This window comes from Rhinopithecus bieti, unplaced genomic scaffold (genome assembly GCF_001698545.2).
Source record: "Rhinopithecus bieti isolate Rb0 unplaced genomic scaffold, ASM169854v2 scaffold_3763, whole genome shotgun sequence".
NCBI classification, from domain to species: Eukaryota; Metazoa; Chordata; class Mammalia; order Primates; family Cercopithecidae; genus Rhinopithecus; species Rhinopithecus bieti.
Window position 1 is genome coordinate 1,347,394 of NW_016804379.1, and position 17,597 is coordinate 1,364,990.

Here is a 17,597-nt window from a genome sequence, read left to right on the forward strand (position 1 = left end):
AAAAAAAAAAAAAAAAAAAAAAAAGAAGAAGAGAAATTTCACTTGGGTTAAAACGCAGCTCTGAGAATAACTCCAAACATTTCCTCCTTTCTCCAGGACAACAGGGTAGAAAAAATTCAGGGGTGTCAGAGTCCACATTTCCACAGACACACCGCCATAATCTGGAGCTAGAATTTACCTTGTTGTAACAGGGCAGATGACTGCCTTCAGGGGGCTGGTCGAAGCTGACAGGCACCTCCTCTGCCTCGCTGGGCCGAGATCGCACACCAGGACTACTAGGGGTAGAAGGTGGGCTGTGAAACGGCGACACCATGGCCTTGAGTCCGGGACTCTTGGGTGAGGCCCCAGGCAGCAGAGCAGCTGGGTCAAAGGTCAAATTGGCCTGTCAAGGAAAGATGAAAAATTTCAAATAGGACTGGGGAGAAGATGAGAGCCTCTACTTTAGCTTATTGCTTACCTGGCCTCAGGCCTGGTTGAGACTAGGTAACACCAGGCTTTTCATGCTAATTCCCAATCCATTATCCACTGTCCCATCATGGCCTGCTCTTGGAAGCATTGCCTACTCTATCCTCCTTCCGCTACCTGGCTTGCCACAGGCTGCATTCCAAAATGCTCAGCCAGCACTGATGAGGATCCAACAAAAATGTCCCGGAACAAGCCCAGCTTATCAACAAAGTGGCGAAGCAGCAGCTGCCAGGAGCACCTATGGTGCCAGGATCTCACAGGAAGTCAGGCTCTGTGATCGCCTTTCTCATCAGAGTCAATAGTACTCACTCCCACTGGATGCCTACTATTGCCAGGCACAGGTAGCCATGTCCTCCACAGCAACCCCACACGTTCAGCTGTGTTCTCATTGCACAATCAAGAAAGTGGCTAAGGGATCTGCTCTGAGATTCACACCGGGTCTGATTCTTCCTCAGCCTCTGGGTATCAGGTTCCTTCTTAACAGACGGCAGAGTGGTGAACACAGCAGGCCGCTGAGCTCTTCCAGGAAGAAGGCAGCAGGACACACCATAGTATGAACCACCACTTGGGGTATCAAGGTAAAGGTGTGACCCGATCAAAATGAAAGGCGGCCAAATGGGAGAGTCACCCAAAGGTAACAAGAGCCTCAGGGAGTCTTGAGTTTGGTTGGGGAGGAGGCAGATGGTCCCAGATGCCCGAAGGTGTCCACTGGGGGAACGTGCATGAGTGTCCAATCCTCTTTAAGGCCATCTAGGGGCGCTTCTCCTGCCCTCGACATTCCTAAATCACCACAGAGCTGCATCCCGCAGACCCTGTGACAGTGCTGAACCAGGAGACAGAGCCACTCTGAGACCTCACAGAGAAGGGACGGAGTGTGAGAGGCAGACGGTGCAATGGGAAGTACATGGGTTTTCCACACCGACAGATCTGACTTTAAATACTGGATCTTTCACTTAGTAGCAGTGTGACCTTCAGGCCTTCAACAAGTCCAACAGCCTTTCCGAATCTCAGATTCTTTGTCTGTCCAAACCTCTTGTCCTGACTTCCAAAGTCTTTTCTATCTGGTCCCTGTGTACTCTTTCCTGCCCCGCACTCACACCCTCTCCCTCCCGGCTCCCGTTGGCCACCTTCCTACCTCCCACCAGCCAGACTCTGCTGTCCTGGAGACCTCCTATGTATACTTTAGAACTTGCAGACTTGAAAGCATTGCACACGTTTAGAAGGCTGTTAGTGTTTTCATTGTGATCTTAAGAAAGAAGGTATCATACAGACAAGACTGAGTCATGGTAAGAGTTCAAGATATAAAATACGAAAGTTAAATAGCATACGAGCCCAAACCATGTCAAAAAGCAGCATATGAAGCTGGGTGCAGTGGTGTGTGCCTGTAATTCCTGCTACACAGGAGGCTGAGGTGGGAGGATTGCTTAAGCCCAGGAGTCTGAGAGTTTGAGTCCATCCAGGGCAACAAAGCAAAGCAAGGAAAAAAAAAAAAAAAAAAGCAGTATATGGGGAGTACCCAGGGAAGGATTTGCAGCATAGTTGCTGTGCAGGTTGATGTGCTGGCATGACTGAGAAGGCTTCATGGCAGAGGGGGTTCACTGGACCTTAAAGGAAATGCCCTTCTCTAAATTTCAAGCAGAGAAATTCCCTCTGTAAGACTGCTTGCAAATAATGGATGTTGATAGTCAGCAGAAAAGTTGAATTGTGAATTTTGGACTATCCTAAAAAAGAAAACCCCTAGTTCACAATTCATTCAGTAGAATAGTTAGAAGAAAATCTAGCTGGTGATGCATTTCTCAGCTCTTTCTCCCACATATTCCCAAGAAAGTAAGGTTCCTGTGGGATTTGGCTAAGTTGTCGTTCTGTTGCTGACAATCTTAATGAGACTGAACAACTAGACATCCAAACCACATTCTCAAGTTGTTGTGTTTCCCCAAAAGACTCACTAATGCCTGGAAAAAGGAATGGGTCCAAAACTACAGAGTACAGAACATTTGGTAACTGGTTTCTGGCACTTGAATGAGGGCTAGGGTGGGCTGCAGGGAGCCAGAGGTAGGAGTCTGGGGCTGCATCCCTCAGCTGGATGCTAGGAGGAGTGCTGGAGTTCTGGGATCCCTTCTGAGAGATCCCTGTTACATATTTAGGAGCCTGCAGCCTCCCAGAGTGACAGGTAGCACCACCCTATTCCTGCAGCCGGGTGGAGGGCTTCTCAGCTTGAATTAAATTTCAGGTAGACACTGCAGAGCCCTCCCCACCCTCCACAGGGTAGGCTCATGGCCAGAAACCAGAGATGCTTGCCTTAACCCCCAATCAGGCTGGGATCCAAATCTCTAGGCTCTTCCATGGCTGGAAACTACAGAGGCTATGGCTATTCATCTTGACACCTTTGATGCCTTCAGAATGAAGTTGGTGAGCCAGTGCTTTTAGGTGAGCTTGGATGGGAGGCTACGGTGCACAAGAGCCTTGTTCCTTCTCCTGGGTGGTTGGAAAGAGGATGGAGTGAAAACAGGAGCCTCTCCTACAGCCCCCGCCTGGACATAACATACCTACCTCTCCTCTGCACTTTAGCTTCTGCCATTCCTCCACGGGGAACATCTTCCTCCCTCCTTTTCTGCCACCCATCCCTTAAGGACGGGCTCAGGACATAGGTGTTTCATAAGACATTCATTAATTACTCTGGCCCACTCCACTCTCTTCTTGCTCTGAAATTCTAGAATGGTGGGTCTCACCTGGGGTCTGGGGTGGGAGACGATTTTGCCCCCAGGGGACATTTGACAATGTCTAGAGACATTTTTCATTATCACAACTTGTTGGAGAGTGCTACTGGCATCAGTGGGTAGGACCAGGGATGCTGCTAAACATCTTGCAGTGCACAGGACAGCCCCTGCAACAACACTATCCAGCTCGAGTAATACCAAGGCTGAGAAACCCTGGTCTCGAGCAGCAGGAGCTGGGCAGTGACCCGCAGTGGACATCTCTGGCATTAGCTCCTTTTATTGTATCACCTGTGAAAGCTCTGTCTCTACAAGACTATGAGCTCAGGGCCAGTGTCTTCTGCTTAATTACAGTCCCAGGGAGCCAACCAGCCCTGGGCATGGTGGGCAAGGGCTCTGGGCACACAGGATTACTGGTGGAGAGGTTGGACAGGATACTTCCCAAACAACAAATTTGTCCATATTGGTGCAGTGTGCAGCAGCTGAACACCAGCCCTACGCAGGGCTGAAATGGTTTGTGGCTGCATTCAGGCCTTGGGAGAGAGGGCTTGGCTATTTCGGGAATGTTTCTTGCAACTATGGTGTCCTTTCCCATAAGACTTTTTTTTTTTTTTTCTTTTCTTTTTTGGAGATAGGAGCTTGCTCTGTCACTTAGGCTGGAGTGTAGTGAAGCGACCTCCGTTCAATGCAGCCTCAACCTCCTGGGCCCAAGTGATCCTCCCACCTTGGCCCTCAGAGTAGCTGAGACTACAGATGCACATCACCATGCCTGGCTAATTTTAAAATATTTTGTAGAGATGGTGTCCCACTATGTTGCCCTGGCTGGTCTTGAACTCCTGGGCTCAAGTGATCCTCCAGCCTCAGCCTCCCAAAGAGCTGGGATTATAGGCGTGAGCCCAGTCGCATAAAGACTCTTGAGGCATCCCGTTATCCATCAACCCCCACCACTAAATGTCAAATACATGTGTTTATGCTTGATGTGGTCCTTATGTTAATTCTTTTCCCTCAGGCAGGGCTGTGAGATCCTCATTGTTTACTGCAATTTGATTACTGGCTCATTATTGGGGCCAATTATCCAGGTGACCCATGGGCTACCCGATGAGCCTCAAAGTCATGCAAATTTTGGATAAGAAGTGTAATTAGATAAAAGGTAGCAATGGACAATGAATTTTGTACTTACCTGAAGCTTCTCAATCAGAGGCGAGCTCTTGACCTTGAATTTAGGAGGGTGGCTCGCATTGGGTGGTGATTTCTATGGGGCAAATCAACCAAAACAACCAGATAAGTAAGGTGAGGAAAGTGGGGTTCTGGTTGGAACCCAAAAGCCACAGGCAGAAGGAGAAGAGAAGCTGGTGTTGCCACTTTTTCATTAGTTCAGTAGCCCACATACCTCATCAGGGCCTGGGTGACGTGGACTTTCCCCCTCCCTCCCTCCCTCATCCCACCACAGCAAGATCTTCCAATCAGATCAGAGAAGTCAGCACCGACGTCCTCAATACAGAAGGTCTCTCCCAGGAAGAGTGGCTTCATTGTCGTTATGAGGGAAAACTATGTCTGAGCAAGATCTTCAACACTGTGAATCAACAATTTGGGGAATTTCAAAGATAAAGGGCAAAAATGACCATCTTGTTTGTCACACACACAATAAGAAACTAGACCAGGATGACAGAGGTATGACTGGAATTCCTCCCTGGACCCAGTGATATTTTGGAAAATCCCACCGATGGCATGATTTATAAATTATGATTTTCCAAAATGTTGAATATTCTTTTTTTTCTTCTTTTTTTCTTTTTTGAGACGGAGTCCTGCTTGTTGCCCAAGCTGGCGTGCAGTGGCGCAATCTTGGCTCACTGCAACCTCCACCTCCTGGGTTCAAGCAATTCTCCTGTCTCTGCCTCCCAAGTAGCTGGAATTACAGGCATGCACCACCATGCCCAGCTAGTTCTTGTATTTTTAGTAGAGACAGGGTTCCACCATGTTGGCCAGGCTGCTTTCGAACTCCTGACCTCAGGTGATCCACCCATCCCGGCATCCCAAAGTGCTGGGATTATAGGCGTGAGCCACCGTGCCCAGCCTGAATATTCTTTTTAATCAAGTAAACATTTACTGCGTTCCAGACATTGTGTGGGTCATAGAAAGATGAGCATGATTCAGTCTCGGCCACAGGAGCAGTCCGTGGCTAATGCATGTGCTACATAATCATACGTATTCTCTGTTAGTTGTAGATATTTTTGTGATGAATGTATGCCAGGAATCTTGTCTGCCTTTGGGATCTATATCACGTAAAAATATTGACTCTGTGTTTTGCGTAAAATCCCCACAAATATGTGGGAATGGTGACAGTGATAGGATGATGATGAAGAAAAGGAAGTGGATGACTTCCATGTGGTTGGACAGAGGCCAAGGTAAAGAAAGGATCTCCCGATAGTTTGGAGACCAATGTGTATGACCTGCTCCTTGACCCCATGTACTAATTTACCTGAACCATAAGAAGAAGAACTACGCTGATCTCTTAGAAAGATTCTGAGATATTTATGATGTGAGATGATTGTATTTTAGGGATGGAAGGAGGGAGGCTCACTCAACTGAACTGCTCGTGATCTTTTTACAGCCCAACACCAAGGGAGAGCATGGGCTGTACTCACAGGATCCCCACTCCTTCTAATTCTAATTTTGGCAGGAGCCAGACAATGCCCCTGGCTTCAGCCTCCTCTACCAAGATGCAGCTGGGCAGGAATAAATGATCCTAAGGACTCCCGCTGCCTCTGCCTCCATGTGTCTTCAATGTCGGGTATTTTCCTATAGCAGTCTTTCAAGGAGCTTTTTATCTAGGACGAGTATAAAGAGCTTCCAGCTCCAGTGGAAGTGTCCTTAGTTTCTGTGCTTTACAGGGAAATTTCAGATGGGCTCGGGTTTTCAGAGAAACTTTTAGAAACTGTAGCAACAATTTTGCTGATAAAGCTCACTTCACCTAATACTATGAGTTCTTCTCTTCCCCAGCTGACCACTGTCTTCTGAAATCTGTGGAAATTCAGTGGACTCTGCCCCTTAACCACAGTATAGTACTGGGGACCCAGCTGATGCTCCGTAAAACCCTATTGATTTGAATTGCAAAGCAGAAAGAATCCAAAATAACCTCTAGTGCAGTTCCTAGAAATGACAGCAGGTGGCATCATTTCCTTTACGGTTTAACAAGGGGCTTCAGGCAAGTGGTTGAGACTAGTAATTGGTCGAGAAAAACCATCTTTCCATCCCTATATATGTATATATATAGATGTATTTACATGACATTCTTACCACGTCTAGAAACTACGGACTAATTTTCAGATGGGAATGCTTTTCAGCCTTTCCTGAGTAGAGGAGGCAGGATCTGTGGCTGCATTAAACACCCTTTTGGCTGGTTCTTCTAGAGAGGGGTAACTCTTGGTCACCCTGCCATCAGGAGGGGTCCTGCAGTCAGCAGGTGCTGTCAGGGGGCTGATCCCACTGTCTCAGACCTGAGCAAGCATAGCAGGGCAGGGATGAAATTTCTGGCACTGTGCATTGGGAACCGATGAGCAGCCTGACCGGGGCCCTCCCTGCAGGCCCCCAAGGTTTCCAGCATTAGGACCTCTGCAGGTTGAGCTACAGAAGTCTGGAAGGAGAAATTGTGGATGGCAGCCTCCAATTAGCCCTGCAAGACAAAGCTGGCTGCTCATTTTATTTCTAGGTGAATTTGAAGGCCACAAAAAGTCATTGATCCCTGGAGGTAGTGTGCTTTCAATGTGCGAGCAGCTTGTCATTCCAGGCAGGACTTTCTAAAATCCACCCTTGGACTTATCCAGCCCTTGGTTATTATAAGCCATTTAACTTCTGGGTGATGTGCCCCATGGGGTGAAACCTGCGAATGCATTTCCACAGAGCTGCCAGGATGGAGCTATTTAACCCAATCTCTAGCCTAACTCCCTCTGCTTTTACTCCAGGGGATAAAACTTCCCTAGCCAGCCTTCCTGATCTAGCTGGTTAGTGTTTTTGCCCTCATTTCACAAATAAGAAAACAGATTCGGTATGGTGCGGTGACTTCTCCTGGGCCAAGCCCGGGCTATCAGGGGGCAGCCTCACATTAAGCTCTGAGTGACCATAGCCTCAGCCCATTGCACAGCAGCAGAGACACCGAGCCCAGAGGATGAGGGTTACAAGGAGAAGCTGATCCTCTGGAAAGAGAAGTTGTTGGTATGTGTTTGGTTACAGCATTGGCTGATGACCCCATAAAGCCACAGAATCATATTGTTGGCACTTGAGGAGACCCAAGGAAAACCTCAATGTTTTTAAACTGTGCTCCTTGGGGTTCTCATCCTAGAATAAGACCCTTGTTCAGTGGGGAGAGAGTATTCTGAGAGCATTTGGGCCTCCAGGCCTCCCCTCCCCCATCTCACTTGGCCTGGGCCAGCGATGAGTTTCTGCTTTATCTCGTGGGCTTCTGCTTGTAAGCCTTAGGTTGACAAAAAGGCTTGAAAACCATTGATCTACTTCAGCTGTTTCACTTTATAGATGAGAAAATGTAGGCATTAAGATGCTTGCCCAAGTTCACATAGGGGTACCTAATGGCTATTGTCAGGGTGCTGGTCCCCCCAAAAGAAGGAGAGAATAAAGAGGTCGTTGAAAGAGGTTGGGATTCGGGGATGAAATTGCCTTGGCTTGCTTGCTTTATTTTGGGGTTGGCCTCCCAGGTGAGATGACAGAACATGCAAATCCATTTCTGGCACAGACCATGACCACAGTGAAGGTTCATGGGTTGCTGGCATAAGGTGTGGAGAAGACACTCCTGCAGCTACAATTAGATAAATAAAGATAGTAGAATATGCAGGCTAAGAACCTATTACTGGCTATGATCTATGATACCAGAGCCTTTATTATGTTGGTAACATTGGCTATTTATATCTGAGAGCAACGAGGCCTCCTGTGTGCTCTGGTTTTCTTCCAGTGATCTTGAACAATAGCCAGGCTTTACAAGGATGTTGCAGAACCACGGGGTTTTCTCACGCTTCCGTCCTGCCCCACGTAATTGTAGCCCCCTTTCCAGGTCCCTTCTCCACACCTTATTCCAAGATCATCTAAGTCAGACCTGGGAATAAAACAGAACGTTTCTGGCTCCTGAATTGGGTCTGTTAATAATATATGACCCATTCTCTTTGCTAAAATTCTCAGGCTTGGAAAATAGTGTTCCTATCCTTGACAGATCATAAAGGAGCCTCAGTAAAAAGGAGCAGGGAGGAACCTAGTCTCCAAAGTAAAGGATTCAGGAAACATTTAAGAGGAGATTCAGGCCGGGCACGGTGGCATCAAGCGCAATGTAATCCCAGCACTTTCTGGGAGCCGAGACCGGGCGGATCCCGAGTCAGGAGATCGAGACCATCCTTGGCGAACCACAAGGATGAAACCCCGTGCTCCTACTAAAAAAAAACAAAAACTAAGCCGGGCGAGGGTGGTGGGCGGCTGTATCCCACCTACTTGGAGGCTGAAGGCAGGAGAATGCGCGTAAACCCCGGGAGGCGCGAGCTTGCAGTGGCTGAGATCGGCCCCTCTGCACCAAGCCTGGGTGACAGAGCGGACTCTTGTCTTCAAAAAAAAAACAAAAAAAAAGAGGAGATTCACTCTGAAATGGAGACATTCCCTGCATAGAGTCTGAGCTTTAAAGTATGAGTTTGGTGCCCCCTCCTCCAAGAAGGGGATAGAACCCTTCACAGTGTCGTCTGAGCCCCAACAGCAGCACTTACCTCCTCACCATTCTGGCCCAGCTCTACCTTGGGGGGAAACAGGGGGAGGGAACAGGGCGGTTTCCTTCGGGTTGGTTTACTGGCTGGTGTCTGGAGGGAGGGCGACAGACAGACACACAGAGAAGAAGAGAGCACTGATCAGGTAACAGGGAGGAAGAGCAAGGAAGTGGAAACTGGTTTCTGGAAGGTTTAGGAATTTAGGAATGTTAGGATGTTGGGGAAGTGTAGGAATATTTAAGAATGGAGGAAGGGAACTGCGTGTCTTTGGGATAGCCCGCTTACTATTTAAATTAATTCTGTTTACCATCTACCCATTTTGACTTTCATCCTCTCGGCTCCATTTCCTTTCCTGCTAGAACGTCCTCTTTTACTTGAGATTCACTGACCTGAGTCACACTCAGTTTTCAGACAGTGCCAGCACCTGAGATCAATGCTATCTTCTTTATCCTTTATGACATGCCTATACTGTCTAGAAATTATGAACCTGATTTTTCAGATGGGAAAACAAAACCCCAAAATAGTGCACTTAAAAATGCAAGGCAAAGGCCGGGCGCGGTGGCTCAAGCCTGTAATCCCAGACGAGGTTTCTCCGTGTTGGTCAGGCTGGTTGCGAACTCCCAACCTTAAGTGATCCGCCCGCCTTGGCCCCCCAAAGTGCTGAAATTACAGGGGTGAGCCACCATGCCTGGCCCTGTCATTCTCACTTCTAATGAGCTTCTCACACTGCATGACTCAAGAAAATCTAGCTCAAATCTCTCCAAAGTTAAGACCCTCCCTTGTCACACTTTCTTCTACTGGTCACTGGACGCTCTTCCTTCCTGATCCCTGGTTTCCCATCTGAATGTGCTTTCCTCCAAGTCCTCTCTTCTTTCTCAATTCTCAGTTTGGAGTCTGCCCCAGCCTTGCCTTGCTCTGGCTATGGGGCAGGAGCTGGCTGTAGGAACTTCTTTGTTCTGACCCCAGTCCAGGCCTGGCACAGCTGTGTGGGATCTAAGTCTGTATAGGTGGATGATCAAGATGGAAATGGATATGGATGCCCATCTCTGCCCTGTGTCTCATCCCTCCTGGCCAGAGTGCAAGCCTCACCCTGGTGGGGACAGATTCTGCCCAGGCACAGCAGCCGTGACACATTCTTCACATTCAGAGAAACCCCTCCAGCCCCTGGCTTCTCTTCCTAATTTGGTAACTCCCAAGCCTCCTCCCTCCCTCTCTGCTGGGCCTGACCAGGTTTCCCCTTCCTCCTGCCCTCTGCCGAAGAGGCTGCTCTGAAGCCGCCTGACTCACCTCCTTGGCTGCAGCCGCCTGCTCCCTAAACCGCCCGGCCAGCTGGGCCACCGAGGGGGACGCTGAATTGTCCACATTGGCATTGGTCTCTGCCGGTCGTTCCTGGCAAATCGAGGAGAAGCAACAGTTCGTCAGCAAATGGGTACCAGATGCCATGCAAGGCACTTGTTTTGTGGCCACAAGCAGGAATGCTGTGACAATGAGGTATTTTAACAGCATTATCCAACTGGCTCCTGCATTCAAGGACTTAAAAAATTTGGTCAACCACATTTGGTGAACATCTACAACGCTCTTAGCCCTGGGTGTGGCTTTGGGGACCTGGAGACAAACAAAACCTGGTTCTGTCCTGGAGGGGTGCCCAGGGAGCTTAGAGGCAGTACAGGTCCAATTTTCTCATTCCTCAAAGACCCCACCGGCAAAGGACAATGTCTGCGACAGTGTACGAGTCTCCTTACCTCCTGAACGAGGGTGAGCAAATGCCCTTTACTGAACTTGAAACCCATATATATGTGTCTTGTGTTCCCTAGTTGAGTGCCATGGGTAAAGAAGTGTTCAGTAAATATTTGTGGAATTAATAAATTAGTGGCATGAGAGCAGATAGCACTGTGGATGGGAGCCAGACTGCCCGGATTCAGGTACTGACTTGCTCCATCTCTTACCAGCTTAGGGACCTGGGGCAAATGGTTTAACCTTTCTGTGCCTTGACAAGGATGGTTGTAGCGCATCCCTCATCAGTTGTTTTGTGGATTAAATGATTTGCTATATACCCAGAGTGCTGGGACAAGGCCTGGCACGTCGCAAGTGCTTTGGAAGGGTGGTTGTTATTGTTACTGGCGATGAGTCTTGCCTCCAGTGGGGTCATCAGTTTACCGTGGCTGTCCCTCCGTTGAGGTGCCTCCAGGATCCCTGAAGAGGCCAAGATGCACCCCAGGACACCATTTATTCTCATGTACCGTTTGTCACCAAGACACACAGTAAGTCGGTGACGCTGGAAATGGCCGGTTCATTTCTGCCTTGTTATAGGAGGCCTACATAACCACTTAGTTTTAATCAGATTTTTTACATGTCCAGTCCCAGAGACATTAGGTTTTTGTCTTTTGTCACCACGATGGCAGCATTTCTTACACAGACTTCGAACTCCCCCGTCACTTCCTCTTCTCACTTCTAGTCTGAAAATGGGAGGATTTGGGCAGTAGTTTGTCTGAGAAAATCCATCTCTGCCTTTCCCTGGCTCTTGTGGTCTACAAAAACAAGGGATGCTTCCCTCCAGCAGCAAGCTTACTCGCTTGTACACACACAAACACACATACACACACACACTTCCTTGGCCCTCCTTTTGTGCTAAAAGTGGTATCTCTGAGCTTTCTTATTTGGGTGCTCCCTTCAAAGTAAATAACTTTAGTCATTCTAAGATGCTGTCCCCTTGGAGCAAAGGAGGGGCAGATCTCCTCACCTCCCACCCACTTCCAGCAGGGAAGTCAAGTTAATGGGGTAAAGCTTTGAGAAGAAGGCTTTGACAGGCCGGGCACAGTGGCTCACGCCTGTAATCCCAGCACGTTGAGAGGCTGAGGCAGGTGGATCACTTGAGGTCAGGAGTTCGAGACCAGTCTGGCCAACATGGTGAAATCCCATCTCTACTAAAAATACAAAATTAGCTGGGTGTGGTGGTGTGTGCCTGTAATCTCAGCTACTCGGGAGGCTGAGGCAGGAGAATCACTTGAACCTGGGAGGCGGAGGTTCCCAGTGAGCCGAGATGGTGCCACTGCACTCCAGACTGGGCAACAGAGTGAGACTCCGTCTCAAAAAAAAAAAAAAAAAAAAAAAAAGGCTTCGTTTAGGGATTTGAAGGAACTGCTGGGGCCATGGACTTTCCAATCTGTGAACGGCTGTTCTGGAGGAAAAGACAGGTACCCCTTTACTGTGGGTTGCTCTAATTCAAGCTCATCTCCATCCTAGTCTAAACACCAAATGCTGATTTCACATAAAGATATAAAAGGAATCACCTCTATTCAAGATGCCAGATTTCCCCATGATGCTGGGGGAAAACCGGGGAGTGCAAGGCCCCACCCTGATGAGTTCCCCACTGGGGAGGGCTCCTAGACCTGACCCGTTTTACCCTCACACTTGCCACATAAGGAGGTCAGAGAATGGAACAACGAAGAGAGGCTTGGGGACAGTGTGTGATTAATTGAGCTGTTCTTGGCAAAGACACTGGCTGATTGGTTTGTCCATCTGTCTAACTTCCTGCCCACATCACAGATCAGTCTCTCTGTCCCCTGCTATTTACGCTTGGGTCCTGCTGACAGTGCGCTTTACCTCAGCTTTAAAGGCGCCAATCACTGGTGGAGCAGGAAGATAAATTCCAGTTAAAAATAGAGCTGTATAGGAATCAAAAGCTCCTCCCTTACTTCCCTGTCTCAAACTGGCCTTGGCAAGGGGCTCAGAAGTAAGAGAACTCTGAGGCTTCTGGAAGCATTTAGGGCTTAAAAGTTGGGTTGAAGGAAAGATTCTAATACCTCTGAGTTTGTTTTCCTGGAGCCTAGTGAATGGGTTTTCTTTAGACTAAGGACTCCAGAGCTTGTTAAAGCTTGGCAGATCCTCTCACCCTCAGCCCCTCTCCAGACACTTCCCATCCTCTTTTGTGGAAGACTGACTGATTATTACCGTCTGCCCTCTGGGCACATTAAACCCAGAGAAGGCAAGTGACAGCCAGAGTCACACAGGACAGACCAAACAGGATAATCTGTGAAACATCTGACTCCAACTCCTGAGACTCCAGTAATGGACATCGGTTAAGTAGCATCGTTTGTGAAAGTGCTTTGGCAACTGTAAAGTGCTATACAAATCTCAACATTATTATTAGCCTCTGAGTTGTATAGGTGCAGGGGAAGAAGCGTGGTCTTCGGGATGAATCAGGGCTGGCGGCTCAGCCTGTCTGATGCTGGGCCTGGATTTCTGCCTTGCAATTCTGGCAGGTACAGCTGCTAACCCCATTGCAGTGTGCTCAGCGCCACACGACCGCAGCCATGGGCCAGGAGCTCTTCACGGCAGTCTTGCTAAGGCCATACCCTCACCTTGACTGTTAGGTCTGAGAACTCAGTTTCTCTACCTATTCCCAGACTTTCCTGAGACACCCTTAGCCTCTCTGGATTAAAAGTTCTTTCTCTGTTCCTGTGATGTCCATAAAGCACTTAGCACAGAGCCTGAAACATAGCATGTGCTTGGCTGGGCACAGTAGCTTATGCCTGGAATCCCAGCATTTTGGGAGTCCGAGGCAGGAGGATCTCTCGAGCTCAGGAGTTCGAGACCAGCCTGGGCAATAAAGAGATACCCCATCTGTATATAATATTAGCCTAGTGTGGTGGCTTGTGCCTATGGTCCCAGCTACTCAGGAGGCTGAGGAGAGAGGATGGCTTGGGCCCAGGTAGTCAAGGCTGCAGTAAATCATGCTCACATCACTGCACTACTGCACTCCCGCCTGGGCAACAGAGACTCTGCCTCAAAAAAAAAAAAAAAAAAAAAGTGCTCATCTAAGGTTGGTTTCTTCCTCCTCATTCCATCTGACCTGGTCTGTTGGTGTCAGGACCTGGGTACCTGCTGCCAGAGTCACTGACACCCTCAACTCACCCCTGCTGACCATACCCAGATGTAAGTCCCTCCCCTGCCAGCACCTACCCTCTAGGTCTTGGTCACTGCCTTGACTTTAGCTTGTCCTTTCTTCTTGGGCCATTTTCCATGTCTTAGATCTGTTTTCTGTACTCATCTCCCTGTGGGCCCTGCTTTAGCTCACACTTGTCTTTACAGATCGCAGGCCTGCACTCCATCTTCCTGGGCCCAGGCCTTGCTTACGAAGCCCTCCCTGCTACCTTCCAGCTGGGCCATGCCAGGTAACTCGGAAACCATGCCTTTGGTTACTGTCTGGTCTGACTTTGCCAAGGCCAGGAGAAAAATCACCTCTGGTGTTTACTTTCTATTTCTATGGGACTTTCTTCTGAGAACTGAGGAGCCCCTTTGTCTGGACAGCATGGAACTTCCCCTCTGCTGTTGCCATGTTGTGTAAACACAATTAGGATACTGCTGACCATCCACATAATGAGACCTTTATGTACAGGCCAGACTAGGCTCTACCTGCTTCCCAGGCTCTGCCCTGTCTCTCCACCCTCTACGCTGGTCCAAGGTCTCAGTATCTCCCAGCCTTTGGGCTATGGTTTAGGGAAACAAGGCACCAGGGAAGGCCTCATCATCTACAGTTTAAGAGAAGATGCAGTGAGAGAGTCCAGCGTGGGGCTGGAAGAACTATGCTCTTAGCTAAAAGGAAGTTTCTCTCTCTCACCAGAAATAGGCCAGTGCCCAGAGCCTCAAAGGTCTGAGGTATGTTTGCTTCTTCACTCCTCCAGAACTGAAGGGGATCACCCCTTCCAGTGTGACCATGCTTAAACCATCACTTCAAGAAGACCACCATAGAGTCTCTCTGAAATACTGCAATGACTCTAGAATCTTCCTTTATGTCCTTACTTATCCCTAGTTCTTCAATTTATCCTAGTGTTTGACCATTACCATCCTAGGAGGAGGGAAAACGTTCTGGACTGGGAACCAGGTAGGTCCATTTGACCTACTTGTCTATCAGAGTACCTCCTATGTGAGAGGCACTGTCCTTACAGCCTTCGATATATTTTCTATAATTCTTACCTCTTTAAAAGAGGAAACTGGGGCCCAGAGTTGCTAAGTAACTTACTATTCAAGTCAGTAAGTGCAGGCATGAGAATTTTCTGGATTCCAAAGTTCTAGCTCTTTCCACACCAACATGCTGTACTAACTCTGTACCTTTACTGGTAGAGTTAACTTACTCAGTCTCTTGTTAATAGACATTTACTGGTCAACCCTGAGATACATCAGTGAACAAGACAATCCTTGCCCTTCAGAAGTTGCTACTTCAGCAGTAAACAGGCACACAGTGAAACCATAAGATACTTTGTTATATTCTGTGAAGAAAGTAAAACAGGGCACTTATTTTATGGGAATGTGGGAAGACATCTCTGAAGAGAGAGCACATGAATTGAATCCCAGTTGGGGAAAAGAGAAAAGGAAAATTGTTCTGAGCAGAAGCACAGACAGAAACAAAGGTTGAGGGGCAGAGAAAAGAGAAGGGTGGCAGGGAAAAGAGGGGGCGGGAAGATGCGAGAGGTGGTATGAGGCCGGCTACATTGGGCCTCATGGACCAGAGCACGCAGTTTGTGTTTTATCTTGAGCCAGCGGGATGTCATTTGGAGGGTTTCAAGGAGGGATGTGACCTGAATCACACATCAAGGGGCTGTCTGTGCAGGAGGGACAGGAGTGGAAGCGGGTGAGCAGAGGCAGGTGCTGGCGGCAGTCCACCTGAGAGTGGGTGCGGGAATGAACCGGGCTTGTGCAGGGGGATGGGATTTGAAGGTCAGGCTGCCAGGAATTACCAATGCACGGGTGTGAGCAAGGGAAAGAGAAGAATCATGGATGACTCCTGAGGGTTTGACTTGGATAACAGGATGCATGGGGTATTTGCTTCTGGGTTGGAAAGCCATGTTGGGGAGAGAGGAGTGGGTGGGGCTAGGTGGGCAATGAATAGTTCTTTCTTGGTCCTGAAAGTCTGACATTCTATTAGACATCTAAGTGGAGATGCAGTGCAGGAGGTTGAATATATACCCAAGTCTGGAGTTCAGAGAAGTGTTTCAGGCCAGAAACCAAACTTGGAGAGTCACTAGCTAGAGATGGTAGTTGATGTTACAGGACTGCATAAAGTCAGAGGAAATGGAGAATAGGGAAGAGAAGAGGCCCAAAGACTGAGGTCTGGGTTGTCTCCTTAGTCACCCTAATCTGCCTTTCATTCTTAAAGTGAGGGGACTGGTCCTGTTATTCCAGTGGGAGCCTGGAGGGCATTTTGGTGTAGAATGCAGATGGGATGGGCTTGAAAGGAAAATAAACCTCAGACCCCAAAATCACTAAGCCAAAGGGAAAAGTCAAGCTGTGAAATGCATCAGGCAAATCTGCCTCCCACTTTATTCCTGAATAAGATAGACAAAGATTAAAAAGCCACATATCCCCCTCATAATTTTCCCACTAGAAAATTCCTTGTGGCCCCAAGGTATTTACCCTAAAACAGTTTTGTTGAATTTTACCCTGATAATGTAAATTAATAGCTTATCTTCCCAGGTGTGGGACAAAGGACAGAACTCTAAGTCCCTCTCCTGCTCACCTGAGACAAATTCATATCTGATTGCTTCCTCTGATGTAAAAATGCAGATTCACTGAGCTATGGAGGCAATAGGTGGACTGTTTCCTCTACTCATCTCTCACATGTAAATTGTGTATCTGGTGAAAGGCTGATCAAAGTCTGAAAAGAATGTAACCATTTATCTCTTATCTGCTCACACCTTTTTAAAATTTCTTCCTCTTTCCCCAATGTTCATCCTTTCCCCTTTAAATATTAAAGCCCTCAATATCATCTTTGGAGAAAGGCACAGACCTGCCTCCTGGGAGTACATCCTTAACTTTGGCAAAATAAACTTTCTAAATAAAGACCTATCTCAGATACTTTTGGTTTACATGGGTTAGGGCCAGAAGATTTCTTTGGCTAAGGTGATAGAGGGTAAGAAATCCTGAATGTCACTCGTGAATGTTGCGTGCCCCATCCATATTGTTGGGTCATTTAATCATCCCTTCCTGAGCATCTGTAGACACTGTAGAATGCATTGGGGTAACCATGATGGCCCTCAAGGAGTGAACAGACTTTTTCAGGGGTGGGGAGAATACAGAGAGGTAAAGAACGGCAAGAAATAGATAACGTAGAGGAATTGAAACAAGTGTATATCAACAAATACATGTAATCAGATATTTCACACCAAACCAAAAAAGTCCCAGATGTCCCCTACCTAACCACTTGTAGACTTTAAGGATCTGAAAATGGCAGGTCCTTGGCCTCTGCAACTGGCTCCCAGGGAAAATCCCACCTGAGGTGCTCCACTCACACAAAGGACCCACACACAGGCACTGACCCCGGGAGTGTGTCCCTGTTTGGAACCTCCAGGGCTTCCCATTTGCTCCCAGGACTTGGCATTGTCACCCAATAGTCCAGATAGGGTTTAGTCATCCTCACACTGTAGGGAACAGTCCTGGCTGCTTCAGTGGTTTTAAAATCAGCGTAGTTCACAGCTGCTGGTGCCTGGGTCCTCCAGGTGGGGGTCTGTGGGTTTAGTAGTGATGGCTAATGTCTGGGCAAATTCCCAGGTGCCAGCAGGGAACCACAGAGGGGAGGGAGATGTTCATCAAGAATGCCATTGCAGTGACAGTATTTTATCAGTGTAATATGGGAGATGATGGTGGGAAATTTGTCTCTAAAATGTGT

At 48.1% G+C, this 17,597-nt stretch overlaps 1 protein-coding gene across 6 annotated transcripts in view; it reads right to left on the reverse strand.

Annotated features, from left to right (window-relative positions):
- The window catches only part of RCSD1 (RCSD domain containing 1), a 75,867-nt gene that overhangs the window by 11,728 nt on the left and 46,542 nt on the right, over positions 1-17,597 (reverse strand). For 3 of the 6 annotated variants that reach the window (XM_017867597.1, XM_017867602.1, XM_017867600.1), the window contains 4 exons: positions 10,220-10,321; positions 8,936-9,025; positions 4,360-4,431; positions 179-382 (listed from right to left, as the gene is read on the reverse strand). In XM_017867597.1, coding sequence (XP_017723086.1) covers positions 179-382; positions 4,360-4,431; positions 8,936-9,025; positions 10,220-10,321 — 468 coding nt within the window. Of the gene's footprint in view, positions 1-178; positions 383-2,763; positions 2,927-4,359; positions 4,432-8,935; positions 9,026-10,219; positions 10,322-17,597 lie in introns of those variants that run through there. The other 3 variants (XM_017867598.1, XM_017867596.1, XM_017867601.1) reach the window with 2 other exon arrangements.